Genomic DNA, 19154 nt, shown 5'->3' with positions numbered 1-19154 from the left:
ACCATATCTTGTTACATGGGGGTTTAAAATTTAAAAAAAAAATGAAAAAATGTATGAAAAAAAATCCATCCATCTCAGTATCTGTAAATAAATAAATAAATAATAAATAAATACATAAATGAATATATATATATATATATATATATATATATATATATATATATATATATATATATATATATATATATATACACATTGCGCAAAGTCAGATTTTCTAAGGCTGGCATCAATTAATATCTTTATATTTGACGTTTTGAATTAGATTCACACTTTATACAACACAATTTCAAACATATAATTAAAAAAAAATATTATCACACAAAGAATCAAGTGAGACTCACTTAATATTTAATTTGCAAAGCTTTAAATTTGCCGGTATTCTCTTACAGTACATTACACATTTCTATTTCAGAAAATAGGTCACTTTTTAGTTAAAAAAAAGGAGAAACCAACATAAATTGGCTAATGTAAATAATTGCAGCAAGCCAATAGCAATAATATTAAATAAAAGAGATATTTGTGTTGGTGAAAGTTTAGAAAAGCAATATTTATAATTGCGCAGAACAAGAAGAAGCCATGAAAATCACGTCATATTATGATAAATAATCTGATGAGCATGAATGATACATATTGTATCAATATTGAGCAGCATAGTACAGTACACTAAATATAATGCAACAATCATTTTTAAAGGCACTTGCTGAATTCGGATTCTCTGAAAACAAAATATTTATATTTTCAGCACACACTAATAATAACACGATAACCTATAAATATGTCTGCATTAATAATAAACAGTGCAATATATCTTTGTTCTCCTATTTTCTGTGATACTACAATCAGTATTAAAAGGGAATGAGTATTAATTTTACCAAACTGCAAGAAAATAAGCCACAGGTAATCTTGCTCCACAAAAAAAAAGATAAAAGTTAAATAGCTTTGTTTTCAAGTCCCCCAGGAACAACTGAAGTTCATTCAAACACTGAGGAGGAAATCAAACCTGCAAAACCTTCTTACCTTCCCACAGCAGTCCGATCACGACACTAACATCAGCTACTCTTTGAGCCTCATCAATATTTCAAATAACACACGAAACATTAAAAACAGCAAAAAAGCTCTCAGTACAGTACACTCAACAAGATCAGCCCTGTAGGATAATAATTCTCCACAGATTTATAAATAAAAATACTTTTTTTCAGCAAAAAGTACTTATTGTGTTTTTAAAAAAAAAAGAGAAAATGGAGCTGAAGGACAGTCAGGTGATCTTCTCTTACTAAAGCAAAAGTTCACCTCAATAAATTTGAATTTCTCTTTATTTCTGCCTAAAGGGTTTTTATTTATTTAACGCCAAGATTGTAGGAGCACTAAACACAAAAAGTGCTACCGAACTTCGACTCAGACTCCTGGATTTGTGGGCCAATTTGAATGGTAAGTGAACTTCAGCATAAACTATGCATTACATTTCTCAAAACGTGTTGTAGAAAAATGGGATTTGTCTGATTGTATCCTTGATTTTCTTCATGTAAAATGCTCTGCTGACTTGCAGATGACTGGTGGTATGAAAATTGTTATTTTAGAGAAAGCTGTGATTGAATCACTGGATGTTCGATGGGCCTACAGACCTCAGCAGAGTTTTTATTATAGGTAGAGCTTCTTCTTATCGACTTTTGTTTTAATTAAAGATTTGAAGCTCTGATTATCCCCTGAATGAGCATTTTATAATAAAGCTTTGCAGGGATAGTTCAGATTTTTCGTAGTGGGGTTGTATGAGGTGCATATTCAGTCGATGCTTTACCTACAGTAGATGACGGACAGTTTGTCGAAGCAGGCTTGAGTCCAGCATGGAGCCTCAGTAATGTACTGGTGTAGATGGGGTCAGTAGCAAAAGGCACTTTAGCCACCTAAAAATGTCAACAACAACAAAAAAAATCAATATCAGTCTAAGTGTATGCTATACTGAGAGTATTTCCACCGCTTTACCTTATCGTCAGACCGCCTGATCCAGCGGAGAAGCTGTAAACGGCAAAGTTCCCCATCTATGCTCTTTTCTGTGTGTAGTTTTCAGAAGCAGCTTAAGACACATTTCTCTGCTCTCTGCTGTCTAAATGACCTGATCACATATTATGGTTTTACTTTCTTAAAAATGTGTTTCATGCTTTTTTGCGCTTTTATAATTTAGACTCTTCTTGTTTAATATCCTTTTTATATTTTTTATTTCTTTTGTTTGTTTTCCACCTCTGACCTGTTCTGCAACTTACTGCCAGAGCTATGGTATACATGTGTTGTATAATGATTTGATTTGATTTTATCTTATTTTATTTGTGTATACATATGTGTGTGTGTGTGTGTTTGTACGAGATTATAAATGAATTTCTATACCCGTTTCTCATAATTGGTTTTAAATCTTAGCAATCTTGTATTTCAATCACTTTGAGCTGCATTTTATGTATGAAAGGTGCTATATAAATAAGATTATTATTATTATTTTCAAAGCCACCAGACTCCATTGAAAAAAGCAGTAATTTTGGCTGAGCTGCTGGTTGACCATTGCCTCAGTAAGTTAGTTCGTTTAGGTCATTGTGTGCGTTTGTTGAATCCAAACCAACAACTTCAAAAACCAAAGTCAAACAACAACACAGAAAAAAATCATTAACGAGGCAGTCGTAGACCAGAAGCTCTTGTTTTAGGCAATTTTAAATTGTTGTTTTTCTCAATGAAGTCTGGCTTAAGAGAGAGACAGATGACAGATTCTGTTCCCCAGCAGGAAGCGCCGTCGCTTAGTGAGGTAAAGCAGGGAAAATATTCTATATACAGCATACACTTAAACTGATATTGATCTTTAAGGTGACTAAAATGCATTTATTGCAGACTCCTTCCAGTATTGTGTCAATACTCCAGCCTGCTTCTCCAAACAGAGGGGTGTGACAACCACCAGTTACTCTAGGTAATACACTGACTACGGAGATATACCTCATACAACCCAAAAAATCCAAACGGTTCCTTTAGGTGAGATCAAAATGACTATATAGAAAATATAACTAAATATGAACTGCTAATAAAGGCCTTTCACTGTGTAAACTCCTGTTCCAGCATCATATGAACATGAAGATGCAAATTATGTAGCTGTGTACTACAAATCTCTAAGTAAGCAGAGAGCGTTAACGTGCTTATTTACCACTGCAAAATAAATCAGTCCATACAAACAAATTGATGTGAGAACTAAAAAATGAACCGATGAGTTTTGTTAATTTTTGCAATTCCCTTTTTTCTTTTCATAATTGCAGCTTCAGGTGAAGTTCGCCCGGGACGATTTCACCATTTCAAACAAACAAAACTATTCGGTTTTTCCAGCATTTCTTCAAGCAACGCCAAAGCAGCTGTGAGAGCAAGTTCAGCATTTAAAACACGGGAGTTTACACAAATATTTTGGGCTGTTAAAAGCCTTAAAAGGAGCGATTCCTTACGTTAGCTGATACACAGGACTGATCTCACAAAGCAGCAGGCCTGCAAAGATCCTAAAACGTACTTCACTTTCTTTTTCCTCAAGACGTCTAGCTTCTCAAATTCAAGCATCATTCAATCAAAGCACTTCATCATATCCTATAATTTAACCTCACACACAGTACAGCAAGTTTTTCACACTTTAGACCAGAACTTGCCCTTATTTGTTTAACGTAAAGCCAATTTAAATGTTAAGTCTCCACTCTAGGTAACCTTACTCTCAGGGTTAAACTAAGTTTATGATGGATTGACGAAGTGTTGCATCATTCCAATAAGACCTTAAATTCTGGTCAACATACGTAGAGAAAATGTGATCCTAAAGACCAGTCGTAAAAAAAGCGTACTGACCGCAGAGGCGTAAGTAACTAAGGCTGCGTTCAGACTGCAGCCAAATCAGATTTGGTCCTCAGATCAGATCTTTAAGACAGACTCCGCACTGTTATTTGCAAGGGATCAGACCGGATTTGTGTGTCCAGACAACACCAACGTCTCCGCACGGGCTGCAACGGTACCGATGTCAGTAACTACGTAGCTGTGCTGGCGATGTGGCCTTTTCGGACAGAAGCATTAAAAATGGAGATCTGTCATTTTCCAGCTTCACACCAGACAAATTCAGCCAAACAGGAGGCTAGCATACAGCATTTCCTCCACATTGTTCTGTTAGCAGCAGCATGAATTCTGCTCATGTATGTTTTCACTCTGGATTTTGTTTGTCATCGTGTTTCATGCTGCAAGTGACAAAAAAGACACTATGAAATCCAATTTGAGCAGCTACAGAGGCGGCATTTCAAACCACGTCCTTATCAAAAATCGAATTTCATGTGTTTTGCTGTCAACACTTTCTAAAATCTGGATACAGTCTGGATATGCCATAAAAAAGATTTGGGTTGGCAATCTAAACGAGGCCTTATAGCCACACCAGTAGCATTAGAGGTCAGCTGGGATGTGTAACAGCATGAACAGGCAGAACTTCCTAATCTGCTCCATAAGAGACAAATTAGGAAACACAGTAATTGAAAGCCTTGTTGTGGTTTCTCTATCATACCACATCTACGACTCCTGATGGATCAGTTCCAAAAGTCTTCGTTCGCCACGGCTTTGTCGAGTCCGTTGATCTTTTCAGGCTCCAAGCCTTCTTCACTGGCTACCTTTGACTCGTGGACCTACGAAAGAGACCAACCCAGACTGAGTTTATTTATATGCCCAGGAGCACCTGAAAAATCAAATCATTGTTATTGATTATTTTTATGACTTTTGCCTTTATTATGTTTAGGACTCATTAAGCATGAAAGGCGGGAGAAAGAGGGGGGATAAAACGGAGCAAAGCTGAGCTACAAGGCAAATTAAATCAGATTTAAGTACAGATGTCTCAATCAAGTGTTTTTGCCACTGATCTGACTCATTTGAGATTGAGAATCTGCTGTTACAGAGTCCCGATTCAATACTTCTATTCTCTTAGATACAAAGTAATAACTTATGGTACTTTAAAGTAATTAAAATCAACCCAATGTACAGCCTGTATTTTGACAACTGAATTTATTTTTTAGAAAAAAATACCCCTGTATCCAAGCTGTTCATCACCGTTTTTTATAATTATTTATTTTTAAATTTTTTTTTAACAAAATAACGAAGTAAACAATAATAAGCTTTCTGGCCTTTTCACTGTCGTTCAGGATTTTTTTTATACATTTAAGAGAATATTCTTAGTGTTTGTTGCTTCTGTGCAGCCTGAGTTAGCTGAATGAATTATATTCCGCTAAACATTTTTTGTGCTATTAAGGTTACAACAGAAAAAGCATGAAGGCACATGTGTTTGTGAAGTGTTTGTGTGCCTGAAGCTGTCACAAATCAAGCTTTGAGCCAAACTATTATGATGCACTTTTAGAGAAACACTGTGCAACATAGATAACAGCGAAACTAAAGATTCTCTCACACTGAGATGAAATAAAACGAACGCTTATAACGTAAGTAAAAAACATAAATATACAGTCACACTGAATTTTACTGTCATTTATGGTGTGTGGTGTTTCGCTGTGAGTGGGGCTCAGCGAAGTGAGTGAGAGACAGCGGAGAGATGCAGAGTTGACGACTGCTGCACTCGTTGCGTTGCTGTGCGTGAAACCTTTGCAAGAGAAAAAACTGTGCAAGCCTTGATCTGCCCCAACACAAATGTTTGAGCCTGGATCAGGACATCCCTAGATTTAAGTGAGAATTATAGGATGAAGGAGAAATTAACACCTTTTAGTAAAATGAATCCTGGTATACAGTATGTGCTTAATACTCACCTTGAATGGTTCACTAATTCCAATGATGCACTGCAGAGTGCTGCTGAAGTAGCAGAGCACACACTCTCCTCCCCGCACAGGGATCTCCTCTTTACTAACATATACCTGCAAAAACAGACACTTTACACATCTGCCTTTTATCAAATCATCACGGCGTTGTTTTCCTGATACCTTTTCTTCAGATAATGTGTAAAAAAAGACTCATCGGTACACAAGATACCTGCATGATTTCCTCATTAAAGGCCACTTCGTCATCTTTGACCCACGTGTAAGTGATGTAGTCCAACACACTGGTGAATCCGACCTGAATTTCATACACACATTCGAGATTGTAATATACAGAAATATAACATTTAAGTTGCCGGTGGTGAACGGTTGTTGTTCAGCCAACCTTATAGAGTCCGATCCAGTCCCATGTGCTGGAGGGGAACGGCTGCAGAGGGCTGTAGAGAACCATGGCATCGATGTCTGCGCTCCAGTCGCCCTCTGCCTGCAGACGCACCAGAGGAGTCTCGTACATCTTCTTCAGCTGGACACACAGAGAAATAAACATCACAAGTTAAATCAACATGGCTTTTTAAGGTAAATGTTACACAAATGTATTAGTATTTGTAGATACTTAATGGATAGATATTGTTCAATCCTGTTATTAAAACTCAAAGACCATACAGTACTGATGTGTATTTTACTTTTATATTCTTCATTTGAATGGTCAGCGGAGACTAATGCTGAACACAGACAGTCCTGATGTTTATTTAATTTTTATTTATTATTTATTTTTGTTTGTGTGTAATGTTAAATAAGTAAATTGCTTTAAAAAAGTTGTTTGTTTAAGAGAGCAGCCCTCTGAGTACTTTTGCATAGTCATATTGATGTAAAATCAGTGCGTAATCCACATAGAAACGATCTATTTTCATTTCAGCTCAAAAACTCACCTTATTGGTTGATAATATCGGTAATCTGGGAATTTTTCCACCATAAAATCGGTATTGGTTGAAATTTGTTGGTACACACGTATGTAAGTACAGGTCATATTTTGTTTTACAGGAAGAAAACATGAATGATTTAAGATTTATTTATTTTTTGGCATATACTATTAAAAAAGATCATTTTTCTTTCCTTCTTTTTCTTAAGTTTTTAGAAACAGTTTATCAAAAAGAGAGGAAATGGAGTTTTTTGTTTGGGACTGTGAACTGATTCAAAATCAAGTATACTGTGTGTGTGTGTGTGTGTGTGTGTGTGTGTGTGTGTGCGCGTGTGCATGTGTTCATAGTGATAAAGAAACAACAGTGCAACACTGTGTTAGTGATGCGTTTTTGGACAACAATGGAGCTCAATGGCAAAGAGGAAGAGGACATATCAGGCTTTTGATATACACACTGTACTTGTTGGTAGGATAAATTCATTGTTGATTTTACTTTTTTCGTGGGTTTTGTTTCAATGACTAAACAAGAAATAAATTCTACAATAAAAACAACAGTTTCTCACGTCCAGTGTGAAGACGCTGGTGACAGGCTTGTGGTCACTGATGCTGTACTCCATGTTGCTGGTGTACGACTCCTGCCTGATCTTCAGAGGGTACTCCTCATCCTCCTCCACGTGCTCGACCTTCTTCACATCCGGTCCAACACTGCTGTAATCTGGCTCGTCGGGGGGCGGGGCTTTGGGTCGGAGCCGCCACAGAATCCTGTCGGTCCAGGCAGGTTTACGCTTCTTACCGCTGGACATTTGTTTACAGGGTGGAGAGAGGAGAAAAGCTTCAGTTAGGAGACAACGTCAAATTTTACGGCAAAAATAAAGGGTGCTGTGAGGTGCATGACAGGGTGATGGATGAAAAACTGAGGGGAAAAACAAAAAGTGAAGGTTTATAATAGTGACACAAAACAAGGCTGTTTCAAAGTGGTCTTGGTCATGAGATCACATGAAAGCATTTTCCAACTGATTCTCACGTCTTTCACAAGCCTTTCTGCAATCACAAAGCTGCTCTTACATAAACATTATCATAATAGCTGCCCTCTGACGAGCCTGATAATCAGACTTAATTAAGCCATTTTCCTGCTCTGCATTTTTAATCTTGCCTTAAAGCTCCAATCGGTCATTTATTTTTATAACCCGGAAACCAGCTCTCAGTGATCACAGCATCAGACCCATTTGAATTACTGAAAAAACTGGAGGTGTGGTCAGTGAAATTCGAGGTTAGGAATCAGGCTGCAGTCTCATTACTCGGACATTCATTTATGTTTTTGCAACAGTGTAATGTCATCAAACAATGTGTCAAACAAATTGCAAGTATAATGGACCTCAGTGGACGTGTCATCACAGTACATCCAGCACAACAGGTAAAGGTTCAGTCTGTGTATGTAATCGACTGAATATGTGTCTGATGATACAAAATTTGTGATTCTCACCACAGCTCCATGGTTGTTGAGACATGTGGCCTAATGTTACTCAGTAGCAAATGAACTTGCAGCCACTGGTGTGCCCCTCAATGCATCCATGATCTTAAAATGAGATGTGGTCAGACACATAGTTGGCATAATGCTATTTAGAGGCTGAAGAAAATGACTACATTAATGACCAACAAACATCTGGTCTTAAGGCAGAATGTTGCAGCATTTTCCTGCTTTTTAAAGAGCACATTATTCAGATAATAAAATGTACCTTCAGAGGCGATTTCACAACGCATGTACACTTTGCTTGTTACACGCATAGCAATGTGCAAATGGGCTGCAGGTGGGTAAATTTATAATGCATCATTAATGAGAAAAACATTAATAACATTCTGTAAAATGTGAACGTGGCAGAGATCAGAGCAGAACTGCAGAGATGCTTTCCCCAATAAGTGAGATGCTGTGCACATTTACACACAAGGAGCAGTGTAACTTCATTTCAAAATTTAAATGGTTAGCTCTGTTTCCTCCGTAACTACATTTTTTAGTTTTGCTGCTGAAATGTCATACAATATTTCCTTCAGCGACATTAGTGTTTAACTGCATTACTCTCAACAGAAAACCTCTCGTTGCTCCAATTTGCAAAATCCATCATGTGCTGTAAATAGCAATATGCCATGTACCGGAGCACCTGGTTTAGGAGGGAACGGGAGATGACACTGATTTGTTGAATCTATCTTACGCCAAAAACACATCTATGATAAATGAATGGATCAACTGCGCCCCAGATTATGCACCATTTTAGAGCTGCGTGCTTCTTTCACTCCCTTTCTCCCTCGGCAGAGCGTATTCTGGGCACAGACGGAGCATCAGAGTGCCAAGCGAGTGAAAGTCACACTTAACCATTTGTTAATTCAGTTAGTTTACGGGACATATCATTTTTCCAACCTACTTAAGTGGGCTGCGTTCCTATGGAAACCGTGCACCCCGTGGCACAGACCTGGTTCAAACAAGCAAAAGAGGAGTTTGCCTTCACTTGTCTCTGCAGCAGCTGCTCCTCTAATCCAGTGATCTGATCTGATCGATCGAACTACAAACTGAATCTAGGGACGCCTGAGTGTGATTAAATAGTTTCTTCCTTTATTCAGTATGCCGCAACTCAACAAACTGCTGCTGAGGAAAAAATAAAGGTTCCACCTGAACCAAGATCAAGGACCCACAAAAACCCTCAAATTCAGAGAGTGGACACAGAATGATCATACAGCAGCAACCTCTATCATACCATGTCTGAGTGGTATACAATTATAATCCATGACACCTATATTGAAGGATCTATCATCATTATTACCAAAACATCTATTTCTGGCCATGCATGTTAGCTGTTATGCAGCAGCTGTTCTGGGAAGTGAACACATTGGCTTTTAAATAAACAAGCTCTGAAAGCAGTAGGATGGTATTACACACTGTAGGTTAAATGCCGGTTAAGGAAGACCGCTGATATTTTGCCATTTAAAGGTACCCTTTGGAGTTTTTTGTAAACAAACAGTTATATTTACATTTAGAATTTCTCATAAAACACATTTTATACACAACAAAAGTGTTGACTATCTTTTCTTCCTCATTAAATGTGTATAACATCATTCTTAAAAACAAATCTTCAAAAGCTGCATTGTTCACACAGCTTTTATTGTTGCATTCCTTTTCGTGTGACCTTTCCCAACTGTCAGTATCATATAAGTGACAATATCAACAGAATAATACGAAACTCTTGGAAGAAATGTGTCTTTGTCCTGATGCTGATAATGATGATACAAAAAAAACAGACGTCTGCTCATAAAAACACATCTCAAAAGAGCCACTAGTGGTCAGAAACTCCACAGGATACCTTTAACAACTATATCACTGGCCCCCAAAACAACAGACAGCATACTGTAAAATACACAAGCATTTCAGTCTTTTCTTTGCACAGACAATCTGACATTTGTCTTGAAAAGACTGTTCCTGCTTGTTTGCTTTATTTGCAGTATTTTAAAGGTCTTTAATAAGCCTTTAAAAAGTGGTAAAAGTTACTATACTGTTTAAAAAAAGAGGAAACTACTTTTAGCATCTTGTTAAAAGTGCAGTTAGGTGAATTAATAGGGGGTGACATGATATATTATCAGAAATGTTTTCTGATTCTTACTTAAAGCCAAACCAAGTCCTGTAGACCCTGTGAAGTTAAAAAAGGCGGAAATAAATTATATATTATCAATAAATTATCAATCAAATTTCCATTTTAAGAGGCAAGAACTGGGGAAAAGGAACTATTTAAAAAGTAGGATTAAGATTATTTAGGATGCTTTTTTGTACATTACTTGGTAACAGTTACCTGCTGTCATAAGTATTGGAGTTCAAGTCAAACTTGTATGTTGGTTGAAAATCCAGAGGCCCTTCCTTAAACTCCTGCAGCAGCTGCTCTTTCGACTTCATCATGGTCAACTGAGAACGACAACACGCACATTTCATGACCTCCCAAACTCCCAAATCACAAACACAGTAATGAACCATGACTAAAAGTATGCTGGTTACTCATGTACAAATTATTCCAGTGTTGTGCTGGGGCTCATATGAACCCTCACTGAGGACAAGACAAACATGTATTGATCCCCTGTGGGAAAACTCGGTTTTCAGTACAAAGACAGCAATAAAGATATGCAATACTGAAATAATAATAAAGCACAGAAAAGATAATACGAACACTGGGTTAATTATGCAGCTGAATGATTTTGTCCAACCTGGTCTTTGCTCCACAGCAGGCTGTAGGTCTGATTGTTGATGCAGGAACGGACAAAGTGCATGCCGTGGTCCTGAATTCGGAAATTGAGATCTCCGAACCAGAACACCAGCCTGGGCCGAGACAGGGACAGCAGAGGGAGAACGGACAGCAAGAGAAAGCAGCTGATAGATTACGAAATGAGAAATATTGTCGCATTAAAGAAATAAATGTGTGAGCAAACTGACCTAGTGCAGACACTGTGAGCTGACTAAAGCTTAAAGGTCTCCTTAAAATCTGCCATATTTGTATGATAACATGCGTTTGGGTGAACTGGAGTTTGTAGTCCGTAACTACTCACTTGTGGTCAATGATTCTTGGAGCCTTTTTACAGTCAAACGTCTGCGTGTCCATGATGTACTCGAACTCATCCACTCTCTCTGTGGCGTATTTCATATGTGCAGCGAGGTGACAGTTGAGGAAACACAGCATGTGGCCGTAGAAAGACAACCGGATAGACACGCCACCTTTGTTCCCCTGAGAGACAAACGGGGTGAGATACACTCTGTTGAACTACTCCGCCCTGTTCATTCAGTTTTTCCATTGTGTGAGAGACAGAAACAAAAGACCAAACGGCAAATGAATAAAACTCATGAGCTATTTTTGCCTTTGCCAACAATTCAGACGTTTACTTCCTCTTCTGTAGTTTAGTTCACTGATGAGACACGTGTAGTGGGATGTGTTTTTGACACATTTTATTCCACCCCTTATTGAAAGTTGTACTTCTGCATACGTGAAAAAAAGTTGTATAAAGCCCTCAGTGGCTCCAGCAAAAGATTTGAGAAAAATGTGAGCTTCTGAAGCGTGCTCACCACAACGACAGACGCTCACCATCTGCCCAACACTGACCCGTGTGTGTAACTGTTTCTCACCCAGTAACCGAAAATGCCTGTGCGTGTGTATGTGGCCTGGATGTCTCTGATGAAGGGGACGTGCTCCAGCTTGGAGAAAAATAGCAGCAGCAGACCCTGCATTCTGATGGATGATACCTGAAACCCACACACACACACAAAGTAAATACAGTGCAACATAACACTCAATAACATCTAATGAAACACACCATAATTAGTAGCCGTCAAGGAATTACACTTTACATTTACAATAAAAACTACAATTACCACCTCACAGTTGTATGCAACGACAAACCAGTCGGGTTACAGTTTAAGTTTACTTCAATGTATGAGAAAACACACATCTTCCCCCCGGCAGCACAGAGGGTCTAAACAATCAGCACAGTTTTGCGGTGGACACCCAAGATTAGTGTCACCAATTTCAGTATCTGACCAAACGTCTCCCCTTCTGTCACTGAGATATGAAGCTGAATAATGGCCAGGATTGCATTTTTGCAGAACACTATGATGTCACAGTGAAGTTGACCTTCAACCTTTTCGTTAAAAAACATCCTTACTTCATTATTTTATCCTATTATAAATGTGTGTGAAATTTTATCAAAATTAGTGCATGAATTATTGAGTAATAGTCAAAAATATGTTTTGTGAGGTCACAGGGACTTTGACCTTTAACCCTAGGCCACCAAAATCTAATCAGTTCATCTTTGAGACCGAATGGAGGTTTGTGCCAAATTAGAAAAATTTCCTCAAGGCTTTCTTGAAATATCATGTTCACAAAAATGAGACAGACGGACAGACAGACGGATAGACGGAAAACATAATGTCTCGAGGCATAAAAACTGACACTTAAAAGACCTATTTGTTGTTCTTTACCTCTAAAAATGGATGTAACCTGTCATGTGTGCCCATGTGTATGAGGTTATTTTTTAGAAGATTTGTACCTTAATGTATTCCCTTGGCGCTAAGGTCGTCATCAAAATTTGACTCCATGGGTCATCGAACACAGTGTCTGACACAAACCTCAGTGGCCCTGAGTACACCTCCTGCAAACTAACACACACACACAGTCTTTTCAGTCACCGTCCAATATCCAGTTATAAACACAAAATACTGACCCTATCAATTCATTCACATTCCCCGCTCCACCTACCCGATGACGTAGAGGTCTGGGCTCTTTGGGGAGTTCAGCTGGAGGAGTAAGCTCACATCATCCGGAGGATCAGCTGTGGCCACGTTCCACGTGACCATGTGTAGCCTGCATGCACGCAAGACACAATAATACTCACTTGTGCTGCACTTTTATCTAAAAACATACATATTCCATCAATAATCAATGTACACAGACGTTTAGAACTGAACAAGCCATTGGGTATGACAATATACTTTTTAAATATAAGGGTTAACTCGTGACTGAAAAACATCCGGCTGTACTACATCACAAAATAAATACAGAATTGTACAATCAAAGAGCTTCATTCAGTGCAGCAAAAACCAAAGCTGAGCGTATCATCAGAGTGTAAAACACCACAAGCACTGTAGTACTACCATGAACAGGCTTCTACAGTTAAAACATAATGAGAGCAGTCATCCTCTCACCCAAACTCACAAAATTCATAAAGAGTGAACTTCCTGTCCTCAGCTACGGTGGTAAAATGTATAACGGAAATTCAAAAGGACAAAGTTCTACTGGAGGTTATCTGTTAGCATGGATCAATAGCTCATCAAACCCATAGAAATCCATGAAGCACAAGTAAGGGAAAGACAAAAAAGAGTAAAGAGGTGGATAAAAGGTGATAGAGGACAAAAATACAAACTCTTTTCCCAGTTTCAGCACACATAAAAGTCAAGCCAAGAGGTAACATTTGTTCCACCTGAAACTGTGCTTTTTCGGCTTGTTGGCTCTCTTGCCACAGACGAGGAAGGCGCTATCCAGAGTCTTGACCATTTTCTCATGAAGCTTGCTACTGGGGTCCAAGTCGTCGATACATGTCATCAGCTGGTTGAGCCGATGGCGCAGAGCCAGTTTGCTGCCCGTTGACTGCGTGGCATCACTGGAAAGGCTTTCAGAGCGGATGCGCCCCATGGTGCCTAACAGCCGACGGATTTCATCCATTACTGCTCAAAGTGTTGAATGCAGCAAAATCAGCTGTCTTTTCAAAAGCCCGAGTGTTGGTTAAATTATAAAATACAAACAGTAAAAAAGTATTTCCTGAAGGACCGAAAGTTGTTGGCAGTGTACCACAAACAAAAATCCCAATATTAAAAAAGTTTAGGTATGTTTGGTTTGCACTAAGAGAATCAAATGATCAACAGTCTGAAGTTGTGGTTGTTTCTGTAGAATCAAAGCACTGTGTGAAAGGAGGGGTTGGACTGTGTGTTCGGGTAACTGCTTAATTTGTCTACAAGTCTTCTTTGTGTACTAAAAACTATGTATAAGCTCATTGAAAAATGTCACAACATTAGGCCTATTAGAAAATTGGGAAACCACCTGGCATGCACATAAAATCTCTTTCCCTTTGCTGAAAACCCGTCTGCTCTTTCCTCAGACCAGCCAGCAACACATTGGCTGTTTTTCTCTTTCCCTAAAATCCGCATTACGTGTAAACTGTTGGGCAACCTAATCCACCTGCCAGTGTGCAGTCAGATTTATAGACTGGCAAACAGAGCACTGTATTTAGTCTTGGAGCATATTACACATTAAATGAGACAGACAATAATGCTTTCGGGATAGCCTTGGAGATCAGGTACCCAAGGCAGAAACAGGCACAAAGAAATAGTCAACTGCTAACGACACACCTGTAATTAAACAAACACGCAGAAATATTTCCCAGCTGTAAACTTAAACGTTGCATATAAACCACAAGACAACAGAAGTGAAGAACAATGTCAACACTGTAAAGCACCTATTTCTGACCGACTTTACAGCCAAACTTGGAAAGTGTCATTTCTGCCTAAAGAAGCCAACTCAAAACTAACAATAAAAAAAACAACAACACGGTGTCCATGAGGAGATATCTGGACCAGCTTGAAAAATCACAATTACATGCTGTATTATGCAATATATAAAATCATCACAGCCAACTTTCCATTGTAAAAAGGGCTTCTCTGCACTTCTAATGACACTAATCATTGGTTTTACACAAGAAACAGCTCAGTTGAGTAAACAGGGAAGATATGCCATGGACACTTTTGGTTGAGCAATCATTGAGACCAAGTCCACACATAAACATATATTTTTAAAGACACATTTTTAAAAAAAAATTCCAATCCACACCAACGGTATTTTCAAAAAATTTTCATCAACATCCGAACACAGGCTGTCAAGTGATGTCAAGCGCATGCCAAAGCAAGAGGTGGTAATATAACCTTTACCGTGAGGCCATGTTGGCCAATCAGAAGCCTGAAGCCATTAACGGAAAAGGCACAACAACAACAACAACGATGCAGGGGAAAATCATATGTGTGTATAAAGTGAACAAAAAGTCTTGCTAATCAAAATACGGCAAGCTCTTTTCCTTGTGCAGTACCGTTCTGAGACGTCCCCAGGATTTCCTCATCGCAAGGAGGATGTAACCAGGACCATCATCACCACTAAGCTCGAGGCAAACGGGGGAAATACAGGGTCAACTCTGAAAAATCAAACATGTTTGATATGCTCCGACTCATGTCAGGAGGAGTCTGTTCTCCTCATACACTCATACACTTACATTTCCAACTTGCCACGCCAACTGGTCGCAACTCGTGCTGACTGATGCAGACTAGCATGGAATCATCACGACAATGAATCTTATAAAAAAACCCTGTCATAAATCGTGTAGTTTGTCCACAGCTTTAGTGTGTTTTTCTTGTGACCATCCAAAGGCACATCCATGTAGTCATGATGCTATTCAATCAGCATCTTTATATGCACACCTATCATGTGGATGGATTATCTTGGAAAAGTAGAAGCACTCATATTCACTTCATATTTGCAACCAAAATTTGAGAGACATATCTCGTGAATACATTAAAAAGTCTTAGATCTTTAACTTAAATCTGTGAAAAATGGGAACAAAAACACTTATATTTTTCAAATATGTTTTACATACACTGTTAGTCCACTCATCTGCAGTAGCTGTAAATAGAGCATTTCTCTGATGGATCTGTTGATTGTCTAGTGGACAATATCTCAGACCAATGTCCATTCAGATATCTGCATACTGATGACGCTGCAGCATGCGGCTCCAACACTACACTTAACATAACTCGGATATAATCTGTCCTACCACCACATTATCACTCAACACTTGTGATCCTTATCGAGTAGTTTCCTCCAGATATTTTCAGCTTGTAATACTTTTCCACCTGTAGAGCCGCAGTAGTGGGCGGTGACGCTCAATGAAGCTGCATGACATTACACGACACATTAGGTCCGTGCATGATTTATATAATGAGCTAACGGGTTTGTATGTTAGCTGAGAAGCACTGACTTCTCGGTACATGAGACAGTGATCGCAGGACAGAGACAAACCTGAAGCTGTGCTCGTTTCCCTTCAAACTGAGGTCTGACTGCTGGGCATCCGACTGCTCCTCATTCTCCTCCATCATCTCCACAGCTGGAAGGGAATCACGAAAATAACTCATACTGTTGCAATAAAACTACAGTTGAAGGCTGATTTAAATGTAAAAACAATACAAAGCGAGAGTACCACTAACGCGAAGCTAATATTGCTAAATTGAGTCTCTACAGTACTACAGCACTGAAGGTTGATTGCAAAATGTATCTGCTAATTTATCAGACATAACTTGTATCATCTCTGGTTTAAGCAGACTGTTATTAAACAGCGGATAACACGAATTTACGACGAGCAACCTGCACCCAGCTAACGCTTTCCTCGCTAGCATAACAGCTAACTTCGTGTAATTTAACGTCAACAGAAAGCGTTAGCTGCATCACGCAGCTAGCTACAACGAGAGGTTTTATTCGACACATTTACGTTAAAATTAGCAAACTGAACGATTGAAAGTGTGTTGTCGTACACTACCTTATATGTTTTGGTTGTTTTTCTTGTTATTTGAGAGGATGTTCAGTAGTAGCGCAGCAGCAGTCTGATAGTACAGTAGCGAGTGTTGTTGTTCCCGCCCATTAACCGGAAACCATTTGTTTGCCTTCAAAATAAAAGCGTAACATTTGTTCTCGTGCAGGAAGTTATATACGAGCACATTTTTTTTTCTTTGTTTTTGTTCCGATCCATGATTTGTTGTTATTTTTGTTCATTTTGTTGCTGTTTTTAGGATTCTGCATTTTTTTCTTAATTTTGCTCCTATATTACATAACATAAAATTTAAGGAGACCACTTCTTCAAAGATAAGATATATATTATAATGGTTAAGTTTATTATCCCTTATATTATTTTCATCATCATCATCATCATCATCATCATCATATTATTATTATTATTATTATTATTATTATTATTATTATTATTATTATTATTATTATTATTATTATTATTATTATATTTGTTGTTGTTTGTTGTTGTTGTTGTTGTTGTTGTTGTTATTTGTATAGCGCTTATCAAGATACAGTACTTTACACTTAATTCACAAAAAACACACACAGGAAAAAACTTAAAATACAACACGATGAATATTAAAACAACACACAATACAGAGGGGAAAAAAGAAAAAAGAAAAATCACAAAAGAAAAATTTTTAAAAAATAATGGTTGGATTTAAAGTGAAAATAGAGCAAGAGTCAAGATTTAAGTGCAAATTCAGAAGTAAGGTGCAGTATAATTATAAAATAATAATTTATAGCGAAATTATAGGAATGCATTTCAGTAAAATAAGTCTTCAAAAGTGATTTAAAAGAAGATAGTGATGAAGCAAGCCAGAGCAATGATTTGATTATTTAGGCTGTGGGCTAAAGAAATACGACACATGGTTCGTTACTGTAAATTCAGTGTGCATCTCTGCTGCCGAGTTGTGTAACTAGCAGTAATATTATTGTATAAGTACACATATTAGGTACTTTCAATTAACTTGAGTATTTGATGTCACTTTTAACTTACACTGTTAGGCTACGTTTTTAAAAGAAATGCCTTACTTTTTTTTATTTTTTACTCAACTATAATCAATTCATCACTTTAGTTAGGCCTACTTTACAAATTAAGATTTTTGCACACAAATATTAAAACAAACAAGTGCAGCTGAAATAAGTCATTTGATAAGAAAAGTAATTGGAAACTATTTTGATAATTGTTTTAGCCAATTTTTAAGCAAAAACATTTCATGGGTACAGCTTATATATACAGTCTTGCCATTTTTCCTTTTTGTTGTTTCTTATTACAGTGAATTAACTTTTCCCACATATAGTAGCCTACTTTTACCTTTAAAACTTAAATATATTTACCTAATTGTACTTAACATACTTATATAATTAAGTAACATTTCCAATGCAGGAAGTAGGCCTAAGAGTGTATTTTTACAGTGTGGTTTTAGTATTTCAAAGCAGTTTTTCTTTTTACAGCCTTTTTTTGGTGAAATACACCTTTGAGATTCTCTTAAATGTTGTTGCAGGACACCCAGTGTCACGTAAATGCATAGATGTACAGTAGTGAGGACTATAGTTCAAACTGTGAACTCTTTTAATTAAACTTACTATAAAATCCTTATTTAATTTAATATTTATCAGTTTATCTTTATCAAAACTGCAATACATTTTCCAGCTATCAAAGATAATTTAATCCAATAGTCAAAAAGTAAAGTTTGTGCATAAGTGTCAGTGTGTTGCTCCAATTTTTGTTTATTAAATCAATATTCATTAAATAGAATAAATTATAATTACTGCCTTGGCAGGAATGCTTTAATGCAGTAAGATTTAACCTTAAAGTGTTACTGTTACTGCCGCTGGTGAACTTTATGGGCATAATATGCCAGTAACATACCTACTAAAGAGTCTGATTTTTTTTAACATGGAAAAGAAAATCATGAGCTCATGTAAGCATTTTAAATGCTGCACATTTCTTCTGATTTAAACAATAATTTATGTGACTACAGCTGACGATCACTGTGGTCTTTTTCCAGTCTGTAGTCAGAGGAACTCATGGTTTTTACAGCTTATGATAAGTGGGATTTAAGGCTTTTTTGACACTCTGAATAAAATTTAGCACAATTTAGGAACAATAAATTAAACAACATCAATTATTTATTTATTTATTTACTGTAACATGAAACAATTTTTTGGTGACATAAATGCAAGAGGCTTTCAGTATTCATTATTTTGAGATTTCACAATGTAACATGAGAGGAAAAACTACTCATAATATCTTAC

General features: G+C 37.4%; 1 protein-coding gene across 2 annotated transcripts; it reads right to left on the bottom strand.

Moving 5' to 3' along the window:
- Positions 1 to 326: 326 nt before the first annotated feature.
- On the bottom strand, positions 327 to 16952 carry inpp5ka (inositol polyphosphate-5-phosphatase Ka). 2 transcript variants are annotated; one of them, XM_042486765.1, is made up of 14 exons: positions 16864 to 16952; positions 16350 to 16434; positions 12990 to 13094; positions 12781 to 12889; positions 11861 to 11977; positions 11290 to 11465; positions 10951 to 11062; positions 10545 to 10654; positions 10359 to 10385; positions 7275 to 7506; positions 6178 to 6315; positions 6007 to 6090; positions 5787 to 5891; positions 327 to 4664 (listed from the first exon to the last, which is right to left on the bottom strand). In XM_042486765.1, the coding sequence occupies exons 2-14, from the start codon at positions 16424 to 16426 to the stop codon at positions 4569 to 4571; spliced, it is 1488 nt and encodes a 495-aa protein (XP_042342699.1). In that variant the 5' UTR covers positions 16427 to 16434; positions 16864 to 16952; the 3' UTR covers positions 327 to 4568. The 2 variants fall into 2 exon arrangements, with proteins under 2 accessions (XP_042342699.1, XP_042342700.1); XM_042486766.1 differs by lacking the exon at positions 10359 to 10385.
- Between the last annotated feature and the right edge of the window lie 2202 nt (positions 16953 to 19154).

This window comes from Plectropomus leopardus, chromosome 5 (assembly GCF_008729295.1).
Source record: "Plectropomus leopardus isolate mb chromosome 5, YSFRI_Pleo_2.0, whole genome shotgun sequence".
NCBI lineage: Eukaryota > Metazoa > Chordata > Actinopteri > Perciformes > Serranidae > Plectropomus > Plectropomus leopardus.
Note: the sequence above shows the minus strand (reverse complement) of the source record. Positions and strands in the feature narration are given on the sequence as shown.

Coding starts and splice junctions, on each gene's coding strand:
- inpp5ka (XM_042486765.1), bottom strand. CDS start 16,426: ATGATGGAGGAGAATGAGGAGCAGTCGGATGCCCAGCAGTCAGACCTC. Junction 10,386..10,544: donor TCCAATACTTATGACAGCAG/GTAACTGTTACC, acceptor TTAACTTCACAG/GGTCTACAGGACTTGGTTTG. Junction 4,665..5,786: donor GAATTAGTGAACCATTCAAG/GTGAGTATTAAG, acceptor TCTCTTTCGTAG/GTCCACGAGTCAAAGGTAGC.